General features: G+C 33.7%; 1 protein-coding gene across 1 annotated transcript in view; it reads left to right on the top strand.

The window, feature by feature from the left end:
- LOC143232093 (transcription factor CP2-like) overlaps nucleotides 1-21,839 on the top strand; it is a 92,151-nt gene extending 70,312 nt beyond the window's left edge. Inside the window, exons 15-19 of the mRNA XM_076467162.1 lie at nucleotides 7,356-7,446; nucleotides 12,558-12,607; nucleotides 18,719-18,861; nucleotides 20,660-20,711; nucleotides 21,433-21,839. Coding sequence (XP_076323277.1) covers nucleotides 7,356-7,446; nucleotides 12,558-12,607; nucleotides 18,719-18,861; nucleotides 20,660-20,711; nucleotides 21,433-21,482 — 386 coding nt within the window. The 3' untranslated portion in view covers nucleotides 21,483-21,839. The remainder of the gene's footprint in view (nucleotides 1-7,355; nucleotides 7,447-12,557; nucleotides 12,608-18,718; nucleotides 18,862-20,659; nucleotides 20,712-21,432) is intronic.
- The last annotated feature ends 776 nt before the right edge of the window (nucleotides 21,840-22,615 follow it).

Here is a 22,615-nt window from a genome sequence, read left to right as displayed (position 1 = left end):
TCATGTAATTGCTGCAATACCTGGTTTGCCATATCCTCAGTGATATGGCTTTTCAGTTCCAGAACGGTTAAAAAGCATTCAGTCTGTTGCCCGTCTTTTAAGTATTAAACTACAACATTTAACTGACCTATATGTGATAGATCTGGCATCGAGTCAACTGACAAGCTAAAATAACCAGAAGAATTTACTTCATCAATAATGAATACATGGACCTTCTGAGCCATTGGTTCAATGAGTTTTTCACAAGTGTATTGGACAAGTAAGAAGAATTTCCTTTTCCAGAATTTCCATATTTCAAAATGTGCCCTGCTAGAAAAGGATGAAACTGACTTATGAGCTCAAGCAGCCCTAAAAAAATTTCCATTTGGAAATGAACCAAATTTTTCATCTCTTCCTCAAAAAGCCAGGTCACATTCAGCTAACATACGAATACCAGCTATTACATGCTCCATGTTTCTAGTAATTGCACTCTTCTTTAATTTGTTTTTCCAACTCTTGTCGCAAGCCTAAACCTCATCTGCGAGTTAAGTATGTTAGCATAGAGTCTTGGGGAGTAGTACTTCTTTCATGATGATCAATTACAATAGTATTTCGGCAGTCACTGAACTCTTCTCTTTCAACAAAACATGAAGAAAATTTAGGGGCAAACCGTTTACAAACAAAGTGGTAAACTGCCCCCTTTTGATGGTGAATACAATAACCACTCTCTCTTGTATTGCTCACCATTGACTTTTACCCCAAATAAAAGTTTTTGCAAAAAGTATCTCGTGGATTTGCTACTATTGAAATTCCAGCAAGATTTGCCAAATGGCCCATTGTGGTTTTGACAGTCAGTGGGTCCACAAATAATCCAATAAGCCTCATCACCAGCAGAGAAATCAAGCCACAACCTTGGATCTTTTGCTTTAGTTTCTTCATCTTTTGTAGACTGAAGCATTTTACCGTAGTCCAGTAGATTTTCATTTTTGGCAATTATTTCAACTTCAGACTATCTTGTAGAGCAGCTTGCATCAACAGTAACACCAGAGATATCAGAAGAATTTCAGGCAAAATGAAATCAGTTGTGAGACTTGTGCCAGTTGAGCCAGCCTGTGACACCACAACATCATTTAATGTTCTGACCTTGAAGTGGACTGAGTGGTACTTATAGGTGGGTAGCTTGGTTCAACTTCAATCTTGTCAGAGTCAGATGCAGTACAAGTGATTTCTGATGGCAGAAATGGGTATTGATTTGGAAGATCATGTCGTGTAAGTTGAGTGAAAAATATTGCTTTCCAGTCTTGGCCACTAAATCCAAAGCCTTTTGTTGGTTCGTTTTTGTTAGTTTTCTCTTTTGTGCACCACTTAATTAAACTCATTTCATCTTGCAGTCTGAAAAATACAGAAATAAAAATAATAAAAAACACAAAAGAATATGGATCATATATAGTTATATTGATTAAAAAAACACTGAAATTCATAAAGAAAAACGTTGGTAGGGCAGTCAAACATACTAAACTCTAGGTCTACATTTAAACAAAGATTGTAAGAAAGTTATCCTAGGAGCTTGGTCCATCAGCACATAAACATGAATTCAAAAACACCTTTATTGACTTGCTGCATTCTTATTGGTTGTAAACCATTCGAGACTGCCTTCAATCCATTTTAGAGTAATTAGTTTTCAGTCGCTGCAAAAGTTTCATTAAGGCTGTTGCTGTGGTAGCTGTATGCAAGAAGCAATGTTAATGGTAATATGCAAATCCATTGTGAGCCAAAAAGTATTCCAAAACAATTTGTGATCAACAACACATACTGTAGCAGCCTGTATACACAGCAATCACTCTGTACTGGTACACATACATAACATATAATCAATTGTAAACTGTACTGCACATTGAACAACTAAATACTAGGTTAGGCCTAGGCTAGAGTACCTTAATCCTAATCAGATATCTGAAGAATGAGTTCAGTTTTGTCCTGGGGACTTTAGATGAGCCAACAAACCACACATCAACAAAATAGACATGTATCTGAAACTTTAACCTCATGCCTGGATGCAAAGGCAAATTCAAAACAACAGCCTTAAATTGGGGATAGTCCATTTCATTATTCCAGGCTACAGTAACATTTCCAGTGTACTTACATTAAACTAGTCACAGTATTTAGGCCTAACGTTATTGTCACTCGGTTCTCAGATTATAACTCCAACGTTAGGCTCAATGCAAATACATTGCAACTGAGGCCAGTAACGTTAAGTACTAACCTTGTTCACATGAATTTGTTCAATTCATGCACTTTTTCAAACAATCCTATATTGATTTTGTTTATTTGTCGGTTCTTTACAGTATCTTTATATGACCATGGTGCCATAGTACTGTACTACTACTAGTAGTATAGTGTATACATAACGTTAAAAACATGTTGTCGTACATGTCGAAGTCTTACACAATTTGACCTTAAAGGTCAAATAATCGCCTTTAGCCTGCTCCGATTAGTCAGTTGTTTTACCAGCTTTTCAGAAACGTAATAGAACACATACTGAGTGTATACATAACGTTAAAAACGTTGTCGTACATGTCAAAGTCTTACGCAATTTGACCTTAAAGGTCGAATAATCGCCTTTAGCCTGCTCCGATTAGTCAGTTGTTTTACCAGCTTTTCAGAAATGTAATAGAACACATACTGAGTGTATACATAACGTTAAAAACGTTGTCGTACATGTCAAAGTCTTACGCAATTTGACCTTAAAGGTCGAATAATCGCCTTTAGCCTGCTCCGATTAGTCAGTTGTTTTACCAGCTTTTCAGAAATGTAATAGAACACACTCTGATCTGAATTCATAGAAGCAAAATAGTTGAATTATACCTGATAGTTTGTCGTCATTGTCTCTGTGTTTCTGTCTTGGACTGTTCATTCGTCTCATAAAAAAAATATCACCAGAGGACCGGGTTGGGACATTATGACATCAGGATAGGATGAAGGGAGAAGCAAGAAGAATATAATTGTGATCTCTATTTTTGGGTCTAAGAATGGCCTATTTGACAAAATTTTGTTGGCGATGTATGAAAGGGGTTAAAACAAGTGTGCCCTGTCTTAAATTATATTTATTTAACACTGGGCACCCTTGTATTTATTCCCTAAGTAAATCTCAGCTTGAGATCTGTTAATATTATCACATAATCACAAAGGAATACATACTCAAATAGTCTTATAGGTTACATGTAATCAATGAATGGTGGTATTGCTACAGTGGCATTCCTTTCTAAATTTTTTCATGGTATAATAAATTTCAAAACATGTACTCACACAAAAGGAGGTTTTTAACAGCAAGTTGTTTGAAGCCAAAAAATTACAGCTCAGAAAAGCTTCAGTGAGAAACACTCTTATAAAAATATTACAAAACACACATGAATAATGCAGTACTAATACAAATAAAACTAAAACGAACGAGACGGTAACCCAAATATAATGTTCGAAAACAGAAGCCGAAAAAAACATAAAACTATCTATGTTTCTGTGGTATTATATTCTTATTTTTCTGTAAATGTGACTGAATAAAGCAGTAAAAGGTAAAACAAGACAGTTTTACTGCCTATAGTTATAAATAGGCACAACAGAATGAATGATTGAGAAAAATATTTCATCTTCAAGGTTAGAGATCATAACATATGATCATCTTTTACCTAAAATTTTACTAACATTTTGTTCTGTTCTTTATGGTAATATTTTGCAAATCAATGACCTCTTCCTTGAGATACATATTTTAGTAGTTTCTCGAAACTTTAATCACTCACTGAGCCAAAGAATATGTGTTTTTAACAGAGTAAAGTCGAACATGGCAGATGAGGACAAAAAAATCGACTAAAGTTTTACTTTTTCTCTCTCTACAATCTGTGTGCACTTTTCCACCAATGGGGTATTAACCCCAATCCTGAACTCCATCTCAGAGAATTGGGTCCCCAAGACAATTTTTTTGGTTTATATTTGACTGTAAGCTAATTTTCATTCCACACATCAAGCAGCTACATATGAAATGTACAAAGGCACTGAACATTTTCCATGTCCTCTCTTTCACCTCATGGAAAGCAGGTTGATGTTTATGCTAAAGATCTATTGTGTCCTTATTTTATCAAAATGAGACTATGAGTTTCTGGTCTATTGGTCTGCCATACTTCAGCCTTGAAGATGTTGGACCCATGTTCACCATCTGGGTCTTCAGCTCTCCACTGGGGCTTTCTGCACTTCTCCAGTCCAGAGTTTGTACACTGCGTCTCATGAACTTTCTCTTTACTTCCACAGTTTGCAACTGTCTTTACTGTATACTTAAAATCTTCGATCCTCACCACAGCATCCCACATGGGATTGTATTTTCCTTCCTAAGTAGGTTATGCTTTTTCAGAATAGACAGTCTTCTGTTGTTCCTTTTGTCCTTTATATCCAGATGCTGCTGGCTGAATTGGGTTTGTCTTTGGATGACGTTGCTGTCTCTACAGATTAACCCATTCCACCATGGTTTATTACCATCCCCAAGTGTGACCTTTCTTTTAGTCATCTGAAGAAGGTGGCTACTCCTGATTGGGTGTATTGTTTTCTGTTTGCCAGACATCTTTTGAACCATCTTTCCATTCTCATTTATATGGATAGTTTGAAATCAGGTGATTGTGTGGCTCTGCCATGGTTTTTTATGGCTTAATGGTTGCACATAGGATCTCCTCGATAGTACCCATGTTCACTTGCCCTGGATCACATAGAAGCTATGCAGTATATAAACTGTACTATTTATACCGACTCTCTTAGCTCTCTACTGGCCTTGAAATTGCTTCATGTTACTTCTCACCCAGTTCTCATTGATATTCAAAACTGATTGGCCCATTTTTCTTTATCATCAACTTCTATTAAGTTTTTCTGGATACCAGGCCACATTGGTATTCACGGGAATGAGCTCACTGACACTGCAGCTAAGTCTGTCTCCTCTGATGCTCTCACTGCCATGCCTGTTCCATACATGGACTACGGCCCAGTATTCAAAGCTCGCCTCCATGCCATTTGGTAGTTGACTTGGAGTGAGCAACATGATAACAAGCTTTTCCAGATAAAACCTTCTAGTGGACTTTGGCCATTTTCTTTCCATAAAGACCAGAAGGAGGAAGTTATCCCAACTAGGCTATACATTTATTATAGTTTTTAACTCATCATTTTCCTTTATCTTGGAATGATGCATCAATGTGTGGTCTGTGTGACACTCAAGTCACAATAGCCCACACTTTACTGTCATGCCATTGTTATGACCAGGAGAAACAATGCCATTTTAGATAAGTTTTACCATGGGTTTACCCCTTACGTTGGACAGTGTCATTGTTGATAGTGATACTGTCCACCTTAAAAATGTTTTGATTTTTTAAGGACTGTTGGCTTTTTTAATTCTATTCAGATTTTTATCCAATGTTGGGCCACTGTTTTTGTTTTAACTTAATTTCCCTTTACACTTTATAATACTTTTACTGTTATTTTTTACCAGTTGTTTGGTGCAGATAGCCATACGACACCAAATAATTTTTTTTGTCATAATCAGAGAATTGTATCATGTGTATAACTTAATTATTTCCTACAGTATTAAAAATGAAAGTTTCAATATGGTACTTCCTTCCTGTCACAAGATTAACTTTTCTCATTTTGTGCTGCCAACTTCTTTGAATGCATGCCACAAGCCTTCAACTGTCCATCTGTTGGAATCCAGGTTCCAACACATCACTTGCGTAAGTCATTATACATAACTTTACTACCAAGAGGAAAGCACTACAATCACATAATGCACGTGACTCATTCTACGAACTATCACCAAGCTATCACTCTTCATTTGGCATTCTTGAAGTGTTGACATATTTCTTTAGAACACTTATTACTGTAGCTAACTCTTGGGCTACCTTTTTACCAGCAAATAGTAGGATTAACCGTTACACTTCCTCATGACTGAAAAGGTGAGCATGTTTGGTGTGACGGGGATTCAAACCTGAGACCCTGAGATTACAAGTCAAGTGCCTTAACCACTTGGTCATGCTGGACCTTATAAATTTTATATTCACCTAATATTGTAGCTGGTAATAATAAAATTTGAAAATGTTAAAGGAATTCTATATATTTACTTAAGTGCTCTAAATAATTAATAATTTCAATTATTTTATTTCCATGGAGATTTATACAACTCATTTTCATCATGTGTTATAACATCACATGTAATGAGTTAGTTAACCTAAATATTTTATTAGAAATTTAAAACACATGGCATTAGTATCATTGAACACAATGCCTTTTCTCTCTCAACAAATGTATTGAAATACAACAGATTGTGGGATTACTATGTTGAGATGACGAAAATAACAAAACAAGAATGCAACATGTAACTGTGAAAACAACAACTACAGTAATAATACATGAAAAGAAATTACAAACTTACCGTTTACCATATCTCTTGCCATTTTGTATTTTGTAACAACAAAATCCTGAGTGATTGTTGGTTCATTTTCATCTTTGTCAGCCATAAATTGATTGTGAAACTTTAATTACTTAAAATTGGGTACTTATGGAAAAACTTGATAATCTCAAATTAAGCTGTTGTAGATCATTTATACATGTATTTTGAAAATATCAGAAAACAGTATACTGAATTATTATTTTAAAATTATTCTGCAAATAGTTCTTGAGTTTTCCTCAGAGTTAACTATGGATTTTGTAATATGTGGTGTTAAAATATCTCAATCTACCCTAATTGCTTTTCAATAAATATGGTAATTTGCATTAATTGCTAGTTACTAAACCTAATTTGACATTTTTCATAGACTAAAGAAGGAAATTACATTATTATTAACTGAGTATTTTAAGCAGAATTAGTAAGGGAAATTTTAGGAGTGTCTGATTAGCAAAATATTTTGTTGGACTTAAAAGCAATTGTTTATCAACAATAAATAACTTGTATATTAATGATGTTTTTGTTTTAGAATGAAACTAGGCATCATCAAAGCTGATGTTGTTCAATTTTACCCATCTAGCAATAGTTCTGTTAAATCTTGAAGAGTGTTGCATTTGTTTTCTTTGTATGGTTAAAAAAAAAGAACAGTGTTTTATTCATTTGTACTTGTTGTAAGACATTGTTATATCTATTTTGTATTTTAACACTATACTCTTAATCTAGTCTCTTAGGAATGTTTAAGAATTACAAGAATGTATAATAATAATATTTCAATAACACTAATTCTAATATCCATTGCCAAAATGCTGATTTTATGTTGTAACTAAACACTTGATCCTTGGCTACTTTTGTGTTTCCTGAATTTTTAAGTAGGTAGAGATTGCTTTAATTTCATCACTTTACTGTCTAGGTTCAGACTTGTTGAGACTGACAAGAAATGATCTTATTCAGATTTGTGGTCTCACTGATGGGATAAGACTGTACAACACTCTTCATTCCAGGTATCAGTTAACTGTTATATTTCTTACTACCCAATGGTGTATATTTTGTATAAGCTTTTTGGTTAAAAGGTTTTTATAAGTTATAACAGGAATCAGTATTTTAAGTCACATTCATATCTTTTCAGAAATAGAATTTGTCTCTATAATCAAAGGGGCCTAGCATGCCCAGATTGCACAACTGAACACCATCACTTTCAGCCATTTGTGGTTATAATGAGGTGGTCAATCCCACTATTCATTGGGAAAAATAGTAGCCAAAGAGTTTAGTGGTAGGTTTTAACAAGCTGTCTTCTTTCTGGGATACCATTTTCTAGTTAGAGACAGCTAGTGCAGATAGCTCTTGTGCAAGCTTGACACAAAATTCAAACAAACAAACTATAAGCAAGGATTATGTATTGAGAAACAATCCAGCCTTTAATTTATTATGATCTGTGTTAATATGTGATAGAATTGTATGTGTAATTTAAGCCTTGTGTTTAAACAAGAAACATCAGTAAATCTGATACATGTGAAAATCTTCATTGTTGCTCAACATTTAATATTGACTTTCATTGACCCTTTAATTCAAGTTTTTAATTATTGTAGGTATATTTGATATGACTTTTGAGGTGTATTATTAAATATAACATGTTATATTAGTATATAGTTATGTCTCTCTTCAATGAGTTACAGTATATTAAGCTATTACTTCACAGCTCTGAATTTATATATCTTGCATCTTTATTTACAGAATTCTTTGCTTAGAATGAAAACTATTAACACACATGGTTACAATGAGAACTTTTCTGAATCTAACTTCCTGTTGATATCTTTCTCCATTGATTGCTGAAATACATTGGTTAGACTGCATATATTGCCTGGCACCAATGAAGTAATGTTAAAAGCTTTTTTCTGATTACAGGTTCTAGAAAAATTAAATTATATTGACTTGTTAAGATTCTCATGAGCTGCAGCAATGCCACTTTCAGAATCCAAATACTTGATCATCTTAGAAAATGTTTTGTCTGGCAATTATTTGGAGGTTGTAACAAATTCTGTTTACTTTTTTTTGCACTAATTAGAATGAATAAATGGCTTTCTGATAATACATGAATTCACAACTTGTTTGGATCTGTAAACACATTAAAATTTGATCAAATTCAGTTGTAACAGTTTTGAGAAATAGGTTTATAAAGCATTGAATGTTAATAGAGAAGAATTACGAAGCCTGAGTTTATTGAGTTATGTGATGTAGCGACTTGCGTGCAAGGAGTATATATAAAACTATCTTTATGATTTGTTGTAATATGGATATAAATGAAAATATAGAAATTTTATCTACATCAGTAATATAAGGGCAAAACTTTAGCACTATCTCACAATGGTGAAAAATTAAAAAAATATTAAAAATAAAATTTTTGATATATTAAATCTTTCCTAATTTTCTGACAAGTGGTATAATCTTTATCTTGTTTTAATGTCTTTATTACTGACATGATAATAGATCAGGTTTCTTACTTTTTGTATGGATTTGGGTTCCCGTTTTGTTAATCATATAGGTAGTTTTAATTTTGTTAAAAACAGTATCTTCAAAATTTGTAGATATAGTAATAATGGATTTTTATAAAAGAAAATATGAATATTGTATCTGCTCTACTTCTTGAATTTCTTTACCACCTATAAATCCAGAGCTTCTTTCTTTTAGCCTTTTCTTATCATAGAAGATTAATTTTAGAGGTGGGAATGTCTTCTGACAGTTGGACATTAGACAGGTATCCTAACAATGTCCCTGTGCATCCTTTCTCCTTAGGAAAATATCCTCATTCCACTCTCACCCAACTACTTAATTATTCTGTCACCCTTCAGATCAGATTTTTTTGTCAGAAGCATTATTCTTGATGCTTTTTCTGCCCTTCCTCTGTCGATGTTGGTGGCAGATCTTTTAACATTGGTCTTTCTGCCACCCTATTCCTCTTGATATTTGTTCTGTGAACTCCTTTTTTTTCCTAACTATTCATTCATGGCTTGTTAGTCTCTAGTCTTCTCCTTGACTGATTTTCAGGTCGCCCTAATCCTTTGCAGGACTATGTTTTTAATGGGGTTTTGCATGACCCTTGAGTATGACCCATTCTTTCTCTTTGAAGTGCCTTTTTCTCCAGATTTGTTTTGTCCACCTTCTCCATAATTACCATTGTCTTTCCTGGATCATCCATTTCTTTCTTCCTCTAACTTCATCTACCCAGGTGGTTTACAATACTTCTCTTGTGTTACTCTTCTCTCTGTCTTTTGCCTATTAGACCATACATATTCAACTCATCTTCTATGTCCTGTTGGACTATTTAGTGTAACGTTTCATACGGTACTAAACTGTGATGTATGACTAACATGCACAACTCGCAGCAGGAGCTTGTCCTGTACAGTCTAACAGAGAAGTTGAGGCATGCACAAGTATCTACATTTACACAAATGTGCCCTATTCCCACATATGGGAGTATACAGGGAGAGCTGAGTTGTACACTCAAGGTATTGTTTGAATGCATCCTAACCACACTACATGTACTGGTTGTCTGGCAGCTTGTATGCAGATACCCAGAAGATAAAATTTACATTATCCCCATCCCTGTGACACACAGTTGGCTTCTTTACATCCCATTTTCCTATATTTGCATAGAGTATACCCTGGACAAGATGAGATGTAGTCACCCATGAGTGTCCATATGGAGACCTGGTCTATTGGGTGTCACACCCCTTGGACTTCCTTTGGATACTTGCAGAAGGGAACTCAACTAGATAAATTTTGCACTGACCCTTTCACCATTTCATTATGGAAATTTAGCTACATTCACATGTGTGAAAGTGAGTTATCATCTTGGAACCTTACATTTTCCTTTCCTGAAAATGTATTTCCAATGCACTTTTTTTCCCTTGTTTTATCAACAGATGAAGTGCAAAAGTGTAGGATAAATCATTGTATGTGGAAATGTGTTGTCCTCTTGTTGGTGGAGGAATTTGTTACATGATTACTTCATCATGTAGTAGCATAATTCACTTGCAGTTATGTGGGAATTGCTATAAAACTAGTGTTACTAAGTCTCTCAGGCAGGTGCATTATTAAGGCAGCTAAATTTGTAAGAAGGGGTAAGTATTTATAGGAAATATATTTTCAGGTAAGGAAAATGTTAACAATCAGATTAATCAGTCTTAGTATTTGAGAATAATTCAGATAATACAAGTCTGCCATGGGTTTGTTGTCTTGAAATTTTTACATATTTTAGAGCAATTCTGACATGCTGAATCTGAAAATGGTGTCCTTTTTTTTTTTTTTTTTCATAAGGTATAGAATTTTCACAAAATATCATATCTACTTTTACATAGGTGAATCATTTTCACTTAAATCATGTCATATTTTGCAGTGATTAAAATGATGTCAACCACTGGTTCTAGATTTCTCTAGACCAATGGTGGTGTAAGAGCCCTAGTAATCATTCTAGAACCCAAACATAGCAATAAGAAATGTTCACTGTGGTAACAAAAATTATAATTTGATCTAAAGTAAGAGTTTTTCCTTTTTTTCCCAATTTGTAAAAAAATCCTCATGTGATAGAAAAAATATACGTATATTATTTTTGAAATATGCATAGTTGAATTATGGAAAATCCATTATTTGGATCAAAACAGTTTTTAGGAATTTTAAATATGCAGGCTTTGATAAATAAAAAGTATACAAATAATGTCTACAAAGTAGTGCTAACCCATAGGTTGTATATGTATATTATGTATTCAATGGTGAAAATAGCCAATCATTTTTCATTGCTCTAACTAGTTTAATATTGAATTTCATACGTAAATGAACCATAGCTGTGTAGGTCAATTTGATTGTGAATGAGGTTTCCTTAGCCAAAGCTTTTTTTATTCTATTTCTAGCCTCCTTATCTTACAACTTGTTTACTTTGTCATGGTTAAAATGGTATTCTTAAAATGCAAACAGTGGATTACTTTATGAAAAATCAGTAGACAATCAATCAGGTGATATTTTAAGGATAACAAGATATTATACTTTTGGAATATCATTCTAAAAGTTTTTTTTTATTAGCATTGAATTGTTAATGGTAGATGAAGTTTATTTTTCATATTTTTTAAAATCGTTTTTTTTTATATCAAATGTATTAGTTTTGTGTAACACAACTTATAAGTATCTGCTAAGAATTTGAGACAAAAATATTCTAGGCAAAATACTTTAGGCTATTATAAACATTTTCAGGTAATAAAGTGGTATATCTGCCTGTTAGAACAGGAAAATGGTGAGATTGAATGATACTTCTGAGACATTTTCTACACAACATTATCTAAAAATGTCTCAGACATACCATTCATTGAATATTCTAGCAACCTGAATGTGTTTGCTAGACAATAGTTTGTTGTTATTTTATGTTTTTTTGCAAAGTAGGAGATCACTAGGTGATATAGATGTACTAAAAGTTTCAATCAGACATCTGTGTTCTGAAAAACAAAAAGTATGAAACTAGAAAAGTATGCATTCTGTAAGATGTCCAGAAATAAGTTTTTATTCAGAAACTTCATGGAATTGTTTTAAATCTCATTCACACATATACTCACAGGATCTTCAGTAATCTAGGTCGAATAGTCTAATGAAAAATGTCTTAATTTTTCAAAGTAATAAATTGCCATTATGATATAATTAAGTAAGCTAAATTTTATTGTAATTATCCTTTGATCATGTTTAAAATATTTTTTCAAAACTTTTAATAATTGTGTTCTGTGTTATAAAGAGTTTATTACACAAAAAAGCCTAATAAAAAATGATTGTTTCTACAGCTTAAACTTGTCATCTTGAAAAAGACTAATGTGACTTGCATTCTTGTTGTTTGACTTTTTTTCTTTTGGTCACTTAAAAATTTTATTTTTTCTTTTGTTTGCTGCATAAACATTAAACTTAAACCTCTGTAACATTTAAATATTAAAAGTTTTCATTTTATGGTTTATATTATAGCCACAGAAAGAAATTTAAGTTGTTATAACAAGTCAAAAACAGATGCCAAGCAAGAAAAAAACTCTAAGAAGGTCCTTTAACAAACATGAAATAATTGATTTTTTTATTACTATTATTCTAGGAGAATACCACCTCGTTTAACTATTTATGTATGTCCTTCATCAGAACAAGGTAAGGAAACTATACAAGTACTGTTACTTTTGTTTGTTTCTTTTTATTAATGGGAAATTATATTAGTTCTTTTTTTTAATATCAAAGTTGCCATGTGATGTCAGAATATCTAATTATAACATACAGTTAATATTTGTATTTCATGTGAAAGAGGTAGTCATAAAGACTCAGTTCTCAGTGTGGTCTTTTTATCAGTAAATGACAGTATATGTGATATAATAAGTATATGGTCTTATGCTAATTGTATCTTATATTGTTTTGAAGATTTGTTGTCTCTTCATCATAAAACTATTAAGTACTGGTAATTAGATGATGTAAGAGTGAAAGTCAGGAAATTGTATGTTGTTTACTCTTATGCTGGTTTAGCTGGTTCTTAAAGTATATACTTTAATGATGCAAGCTTGAAGCTGTCCCCTGCCAGGCCCCTCGGTGTGGATTCCTGTAGGTGGTGAGGGGACCTCCCAGGGAAGGTTATGTTCTTTCATTTTACCTCCTCTGGGATCTAAACATCAATCCATGTGTTTGCTGTGTGTGGTGACCCCTGAAGGGGAGGAGATGATCCTGGTGGTTGAGGGGTCCAGCCCTAACACACCACTTTGGTCTTGAATTCCTGTAGACAGGCAGCCTTGGGGTGACCCCTTGGATCAGTCAGCTGGTCCACTTGGGTTAGGGTCAACCAAGTGCCAGTGTTGGATGTTCTCAACAGATGTTGTGGATATTGTATGTGATGCTGGTGTTTGGGTATAATGCTCATGAAACCATGATGTTGCTGCAATGTCCTTGTTTGGCATTGTGGTGCATCCCCTCATAGGGTTCCATGGTGGGTGGGGTCAGTGAGCACTGAAATATTCCTATTTTTATGGATCCTCAGAAAAAACCTGTGTGGCAGCAGTAACTGACTGTATTACACAAGCAGCTGCTCAGTGTATTCCTAAATCCTTTATATCCTCTTCTGTGGTGGAATCCTGCCTGCCACATAGCACAGAAGGCTCAAAAATGGGCCTGGGATACTTTTTGTAGGTATTTCACACTCTCGCACTGTATCGCTTTCCAGCAGGCCCATGCACACGCTCAGTGGATAAGACATGAAAGCCAGAAAGAATCTTCAATTAAGTTTACAACCAGCATATCTTCTACCACCAGTTCCAAAGTCATATGGGACAAGATTTGATAGGTTAGTGGGCAATATAATTCTGTCCTCCCTCTCGATCTTGCTTTCTGATGGTCAGGAAGTAGCTGATACCTGGAGCATCACCAATACTCCAGATGAAAGCTTTTGCCAGGTATCTAGCACTTCTGCTTCTTCCTCCACCTTCTTAACCATCAAGACTTGGGCAGAGAAATCACCTCTTTCCTTTCAAGCTGATTGTCTTTGTGATCATAATTTTCCCTTTACATTTGTGGAACTCAAACTGGCCCTTCATCGGTCTGGCAGTACGTTGGTTGTACCTGATGATGTACAGTATGAAATACTGCACCATCTATCTCATGCTTCTCTTGCTTTTTTACTGATTTGTTTTAACTGGATCTACAGGAGAATGTTTTTCCTGATGCCTGGCACCAGACTATTGTCCTACCTTTCTCTAAGCTAGGGAAGAATACCAAGATTCCTTCAAACTACCGTCCATTTGCTTTGACGAGCTGTAAGACCTAGGATAGGATGATTAATGCTCATCTTGTTTGGTTCCTGGAATCAAACAACCTCCTCTTGCCTACCCAGTGTGAGTTCTGATGATAGTACTCCAACGTGGACCACCTGATTCGACTTGAAACGTTAATCAGAGAAGCCTTTATCAATTGACATCTTGTATCAATGTTATTTGACATTGAAAAGGCTTATGATACAACATGGAGGTATGGCATTTTGTGAGACCTCCATATATATGGGTTATGTGGCCATTTTCCCATTTTTATTAAAAATTTTTTAATGGACAGGACATTCCCAGTTCATTGTGGTTCAACACTTTCCCATTCTTTTTTACAGGAACTTGGAGTCTCTCAGGGCTGTGTTTTTGAGTGTCACATTTTTAAGTATAAAGATCAATGCTGTCACTGAACAACTCCTTCTTAGTGTTACAAACAGACTCTATGTCGACGACTTTCACATCTCATATCAGTTGTTGAACATGATGTGGGCCATACTTTTTCAGGACAGACAATCTACCATTGCTCCTTTTGGCCTTCTTATCCAGGTGCAGTTGGATGAATTGGGTCTGTCTTTGGATGACATTGCTGTATCCACTGGTCAGCCCATCCCACCATGGCTTCTTACAGTCCCCAGATGTGGCCTATCTTTAAGTCATCTGAGAAAAAGCATTTCATAGTGTACATTATCAGGTCCGACCGATGTACTGTCAGACAAATGAAGGACCAGTTTCAGTTCCACCAGTGTAAAGGGACAATTATAGTCATAGAGACAATCAGCTCAAAAGGAAAGAGGTGATTGCTCTGCCCGAGTGTTTATGGCTAAGAAGGTGGAGGAAGGAGCAGAAGTGCTAGATATACAGCAAATTTTACACCTAGAGTATTGGCGATTTCCTGGGTATCAGCTACTTCCTAGCTATCAGAGAGCAAGATTGAAAGGGGGCACAGAATTATATTGCCCACTGACCTTTCAAATCTTGTCCTGTACGGAGTTCAGCTGCTTGTGGTTCCTGAGACAAAGTTCTTAGGGCTTATTTTTGACCATAAGCTGACCTTTATGCCACACATCAAGCAGCTACGGGTCAAATGTACAAAAGCACTGAACATCCTCCGTGCCTTTCTTCCACCACTTGGGGAGTGGATCAATGTTCCATGCTAAAGATATATTGTGCTCTTATTCAATTGAAACTCAACTATGGATCACTGGTCTGTGGCTCTGCCAGGACCTCAGCCTTAAAGATGCTGGCACCATTCATCATCAAGGACTTTGGCTCTGCACTGGGGTTTTTGCACTTCCTCAGTTTAGAGCTTAAACACAGAGTCTCATAAGCCTTCTTTGCACTCCTGCCATTTGCAACTGTCTTTACTATATGCTTTGAAACTTCGTTTGTTACCAAAGCACCCCACCTAGGGTTGTGTTTTCCTTCCTCATCGGGCCATACTTTTTCAGAACAGGTGATCTGCCATTGCTCTTTTTGTCCTTCATATCCAAATGCAGTTGGATGAATTGGGTCTATCCTTGGATAATAGCTGTATCCACTGCTTCTTACAGTCCCCAATTGTGATCTATCATTAAGTCAGCTGAGAAAAGCAGACACTCCTGATTGGAAATACTGTCTGCTATTTTCTGAACATCTTTTGAACTATCCTTCCATTCTTATTTATACAGATGTTTTGAAATCAGATGATTTTGTGGGCTCTGCCATGGTTTGTTGTGGTTCGGTGATTTCGTGCAGAATCCCCTCTACAGCTTCTGTGTTCACTCCTGAACTGTATGTCATTTCTCTTGCCCTGAATCATGTAGAAGCTAAGCAGTACTCAAATTGCACTATTTATACTGACTCGCTTAGTTCTCTACTGGCCCTGGAATTGCTTCATGTTAATTCACACCATCTTCTTGCCAATATTCAAAACCAACTGGCCCATTTCTCTTTAACATCTACTTCTATCCAGTTTTTCTGGATACTAGGCCATGTAGTATTCACAGTAATGAGCTCACCTACACCAGAGCAAAATCTATTTTCTCTGGCACTATCACCAATGTGCCTGTCCCATGCATGGACTATGATCCTGTATTTAAGGCATGGCTCCATGCCAGCTGGCAGTCAACTTGGAGTTAGCAACATGAAAACAAACTTTTCCAAATATAACCCTATATTGGACTTTGGCTGTCTTTCTTCCATAAGGATCAGAAAGAGGAAGTTGTTCTAACTAAACTATGCACTGGCCACAGTTTTTTAACTCGTTGTTTTCTTTTACCTTGTTCTGATGCACCAATGTGTAGTCTATGTAACACTCAGGACACAATAAGCCACATTTTATTTCCTTGTCATTGTTATGATTCACAATGACGGCACCATTTTAAGCATGTTCTGCCCCAAGGTTATTTGTGATGGTGACACTGTCCACCTAGGTAGTGTTTTTAGTCTTTTAAAGGCCATTAATCTTTTTAATGCCATACAAGTTTTTTTATTTATACATTACATTTTTTAATGTGATTCCCTTTTAAAAATCAAAGTACATATAGTTCAATTTGAAATTTTAAAATGGCTGTAGCATCAAATAACTCGAAAACAGGACTGGAAAGGCCAACTTCAGGTGACTTTTGCTGCTGTTTGAACTACCTGTTAGTCTTCCTGGCAAATTATTATTAAAATTTTGCTACAAGTCTTTTAAAACTTTTATAACTTTACTTTTTCATAATGGCCATGTTGTCAGATAACTCAGAACCAGGACTGGAAAGGTCAACTTCAGGTGACTGATGGTGGTTTTTGAACTTAGCTGTTAGTTTTCCTGGCAAGTTATAATAATTACAATTATGGAACAGAAAGTCCTTTACAACTTGTATAACTGTAGTGTTTTTCTTACTGCTGTAGACTAGATGTAAACATTGGTTTTAATGCTATTTATGTTTTTTTTAATCTTTGTTTTGTTTTACTTTAATTTCCTTTTATGAATTTTACTAAATTTACTTTAATTTTAACTTTTTACTGGATGTTTGGCACAGATAGCCTAGCTGCTTTGTGCCATAAAACACCAAATCAACCATCCCCTGCTGGTACAGCTGTAAGTCTTCGGATTTACAGCACTAAAATAAGGGATTCATTTCCCCTCAGTGGACACAGCAAATAGCCTGATGTGGCTTTGCTATAAGAAAAAACACACCCAAGCTTCAAGCCATATTTTATGGAACATTATATCTCGTGTTTAACTTTGTAGGAATCATGTGGGTAAAAGTGGACTATTCATACAATTTTACATGAAAGAGTGAAGACTTGTTTTAAAAAAAAAAAAAAAGTAAAACTCATATATGAAAATGTTGATGAGCTCTGTAATTGCCCATGCATGTACAAGTGAGTGATATCTCTACAATTTCTGAGTTTAAACTTGTTTTTCAGTGAGTAACTTTAAATTTTACATAAAAAATCATACTCATTTATCTTTTGTTTTAACAATAAATTTACAACCAAAACTCATTTGTTTAATGCAACTCACAAATTGATTGTAAAAGTTGTTTATTTTAACAAGGTTTAATTGCTGTTTTCAGCATAAGTAGTGTAAACTTGAATGTTTTGGTGAAAATTATAACCACGAATATTTGAAAAAAGAGCAAGAACAAAAAAGAATGCAAGGTGTCCTTTAAGGAACATTTTATGTAAACAAAACAATAGAATAGCTTCATTAACATCTGAATTACAATCTCTAAGATTCAAGACAATATAACTTGTTTTTCAAGAGGAAAAAATGGGAAACTCTTTCTTTTCACTTCTAATTTTCACTGTTTTATTTTTCAATTTAGAAACTCTGTTTGGCTTTCTCTCTTATATGGTAACTTCCAAAAATATCTCATCATGATTACATTCCAACTAAGTGTATCTAAATTGTTTGAATCTCCTCTTAACTTTGCAATTAAAGTAATAAGAAACATAGGATCATCTTAATGTTTCCTTAGTGGTCTGCATTTGTTTTCTATGCTTTAAAACAGGAACTAGGAAAACGTTGACTAAGAAATGGTAAATATTGATCAAAGGAAAGGCAAAGATTGTTGAATAACTCCTAAATGAATAATGTTAGACATTTCATTTTCAGAAATTGAAGTCCTAATTTACAACTATTTTTCTTGCATATTTTTGTTAGATTAAAAATTTTTCCAGATGTTATGAACTTAAAACTATCACCAAAGTGGGCATAATTTATGAACTTGGGGTTAAAATTATATAATATTTTAAAGAATTAAAGATATATTTAAACATGTGAATGTTTTGTATTTATCTCGCTTAAAAAGCTTGAATAAAAAAATGAACTTGTGTAAAGGTCCAAGTTTTTGGCTATTTCTTATTTGTAAAATATTAATGAATTCACCAACTGTTTTTAAAGATCCTAGTATTTCATTTCTTTCTCAGTTAAAAAAGCTGAATAAATTCATGTTGTTTAACATTTAAAATGTGTGGATTTTCTGTGTATCAGTTTTTCGAGCCATCTTTCTTGAGAACTTAACAGTAATAGAGCTAGTCAACCAACTCAACAATGTTTTCTCCCTACATCTCCAAACTCATACTTCAATATGTTGTTGTGGACCATCTGGTATCAAAGTTTTACTCACAGATCAGGTGAGTGTTATCTATGAAACTGTAGTGAGAAATGTATGACAGATAATTGATTTTACTATTTTTTTACCTCATAATTGACTTGTGTTTTTATATATTTGTGTGACAGTCAAAACAAACTTGTACCTTTCTTCTTACATAAGCACATGTAATGGCACATACTCTAGCATATATGAGTTTTATGTGGAACATATAATACTCAGACATGTTGAGGTTGAGTGTTTCAGAAGTTTAATTTCATCAATTCTTTCCAACCTAGTGGTAGTATTTTGCCACTTTTATATCAAAAAAATTTATAACTCATTCTAGAAATGAAGGTGGAAGTGTATAAAGATAATATCCAATTTTAAAATAATTGTTTGCTTACATGCTACAATAACTTAATTTTGAAAATTTAGTTCTGAACAACCACTAAATGCCCAAACCTCCTTATTGAAGCAACACAACAGATTTTGTTGGTTTTGATCAACCATAATGTGTTTTTTGTGTATCGTTTGTTTGTCATATTCTATTATTGGATAGCCTGTACTGTAGGTAACAACACAAAATATGTATTCATTATAAATATATTTCTTAACTTCACTAACTTTGTATTCAATGTACCCCCATCCAACACATAACCCTCTTCATACTGCTAATCTTCATTTCTGATGTCTAGTTTATTACAGAAGAATTCCTCTGACTATTTTATGATTTGAAATGAATCAATCCCACTTTTGTTTACCACTTCAATAGTAAGATTCATCCATAGATTAACTAGTTTATCAAAATGAATCCAGCCAAGTGGCCCAACAAGGATGTGACATATGAGAAAGAGGGTTTTAATTTAGCTGAATACAAGAAAGAAAGCATAAGGTGTTAAAATTGTCACCAAAAGTTTGTTTTGTTACAGAACAAATCACAGTTTTATATACTTTTGTTGTATTGTACATAGTCATCTCTATAGGTTTACTGTATTCTTTATATGAAGCATTTTCTCTGTTAAAAGTTGCATTTTGCTTCATATGTATGATATTTACTTTTTCAAGTATTGAACTTGTTAGGAGTTTGAAAGACAAAAAGAATTTTAAATGTATACATACTTAAACAAATTTCACACTTGTGACTGTATGAGAAGAATTATCTTCATAATTAAAAGTGAACTCAATCAGAACATAAAAAGCCTCTGAATTTGTACACCACTACTATTCTGTTTCACTTCAAGCAAAACACCAGACAATGGAAAACCTTTTATGAGATTCATGTGTAAGTTACAAAGATTAAAAAAGACCTCCACTACTTGTAGCATTTCATTTCCATAATTTGTTTTTCTTTGACTTCGTAGCTTCATTACCATTATTTTTGTAGAAATTTTAAAAATCAAAGTTGACATCTTTCCCAATAAATTTCTTCTTATGATTCAAAATTTGATTTTTCAGACCAAAAACTAGTTTTTTATTTCATTGGATGTGAGAAAAATATTATAGTAATGTAGTGAGTTAATATAACTTTATAACTTGTGATCAGGAAAATATTATTCACTTATTGCATACCTGTTATAAAATTAAATATACTATTTGTTGGTTGTTAGTTTATATTTGGTACATCATAACTGTTTACACATATTTTCAAAGTGTTTTTAAAGTACTAACATAAATTTCGCATTCTACGCATATTTTATCTTGTCCATCAACCATACCTACAGTTACAAAAATATCTAGTGTATAGTTTATCACTTTTAAAAATATACCATAGTAATTTGCAGTCACTAAGTTTTTATTTTTGGTAAATATATCTCAGTTTTTGTGTTTGTTTTCCACAGGTTGTTCAAAATATGCAAGATGAAGCAATGTTTACACTAGAATTAAATAAAGGTAATGATGAATATTATGTTTTCATGCTTAAATACATGGAGAATTGTATTGTTTTAGAATCAATCATAGCACATTTGTACATGAATCTTTGTGGTGTTATGCATAGAGAATAAATCAGGAATAACACACAGGTTAAAGCATAAATGTGTATAATACAGTTATAGGATACTCTGTTGGATGATGTGAGAGTTATGAGGGTTATGGAGATAACTGGAAAGCTTAGGTGTGTTGGTTTGTGTAAGACCTGTGAGAATTATTGTATGGAGATGTTTAGCAGCTTTGGTATGGAATGCCATGTATGTTGGTATGAGAGTTGTTGTATAGAGATATTGGGCAACTTGTTTATGAAATATTGTATGGGTTGGTGTAATATACTGCATGTTTGAGGAATTAATATATAGATCTAATAAAAATGGTGAAAATATGTATATTTTTACATATATATGTGCTGTTAGGCCAAGATATGAGCTACCAAGAATTTAATATGTAAAAATAAAGTACAGTTAGGTTGGGGAGTACTACATCCAGTGAGTATTATGCTGTACTACCAAGATGTAGTATGAGATCTGTGCAGCCATGATGCGAGGTTCTGTTTCTTTTTGTGTTATGATTTTTTTAAATAATCAAACAGTATATGAGTGTGCATACATGAACAAATGTACTTGTTTTATGAAATCATTAATACAGATTTAATGCAATGATCTTTTTCCATGTATCACAGTCCAAGCCAATGAAGCGTATCAGGTACTACTGAAGCCCTACTCACCATAGCTGCAACACTATCTTCAACATCCATGTAATTTAGCTGAATACAGGAAAAAAAGCATAAGATGTTAAAATTGTCACCAAAAGTTTTGTTTTTTGTAATTGTTACAGAACAAATCACAGTTTTATATGCTTTTTTTTGTATTGTACATAGTCATCTCTATGGCTTTATTGTATTCTTTATATGAAGCATTTTCTTTGTTAAAAGTTGCATTTTCCTTCATATGTATAATATTCACTTTTTCAAGTATTGAACTTGCTAGGCCTTTGAAGGATAAAATTTAGAATGTATTCATATTTAAACCAATTTGGCACTTGTGACTGTGAGAAAAAACATTGTTATTAAAAGTTTTGCACTTCTTACTGTGAGAAGAAACATCATCATTATTAAAAGTTTGGCACTTCTTACTGTGAGAAGAAACATCTTCATTATTAAAAGTTTGACACTTCTGACTGTGAGAAGGAACTTTATTATTAAAAGTTTGGCATTTTTACTGTGTGAGAAGAAACGTCATTATTAAATGTTTGCCATTTCTGACTGTGAGAAGAAACGTTTTCATTATTAAAAGTTTGACACTTATGACTGTGTGAGAAGAAACATCAGTGTTAAAAGTTTGGCATTTCTGACGGTGAGAAGAAACATCTTCATTATTAAAATTTTGACACTTCTGACTGGGTGAGAAGAAATGTCATTATTAAAATTTTGACACTTCTGACTGGGTGAGAAGAAATGTCATTATTAAAAGTTTGACGCTTCTGACTGTGTGAGAAGAAATGTCATTATTAAAAGTTTGGCACTTTTGACTGTGAGAAAAAAACATCTTCATTGTTACATTTTCAGCAAAACTGAATCTGTTCAAAACTGCATTTAACTAATATGAGATTGTCATGTAAGCAACCCACTAGTGTAATGATTATTTAGCTGAAATATAGGAAGGTTATTTTCTGACCAAACCTAGGAATAATATATTTTTCTCAAATTATTAAAAGCTTTTAATTAGTTATAAACCATAAATAATCAGTATACTTTGTTTTTACTGCATATCCACACTTGAATATAATTATATATTTCAAAATGGAAATCTTGCAAACTTAGGTCACACTTAAATTTTAAAAGAAGTCATCTAACCTATATAAAA

This window comes from Tachypleus tridentatus, chromosome 11 (genome assembly GCF_004210375.1).
Source record: "Tachypleus tridentatus isolate NWPU-2018 chromosome 11, ASM421037v1, whole genome shotgun sequence".
NCBI classification, from domain to species: Eukaryota; Metazoa; Arthropoda; class Merostomata; order Xiphosura; family Limulidae; genus Tachypleus; species Tachypleus tridentatus.
Note: the sequence above shows the minus strand (reverse complement) of the source record. Positions and strands in the feature narration are given on the sequence as shown.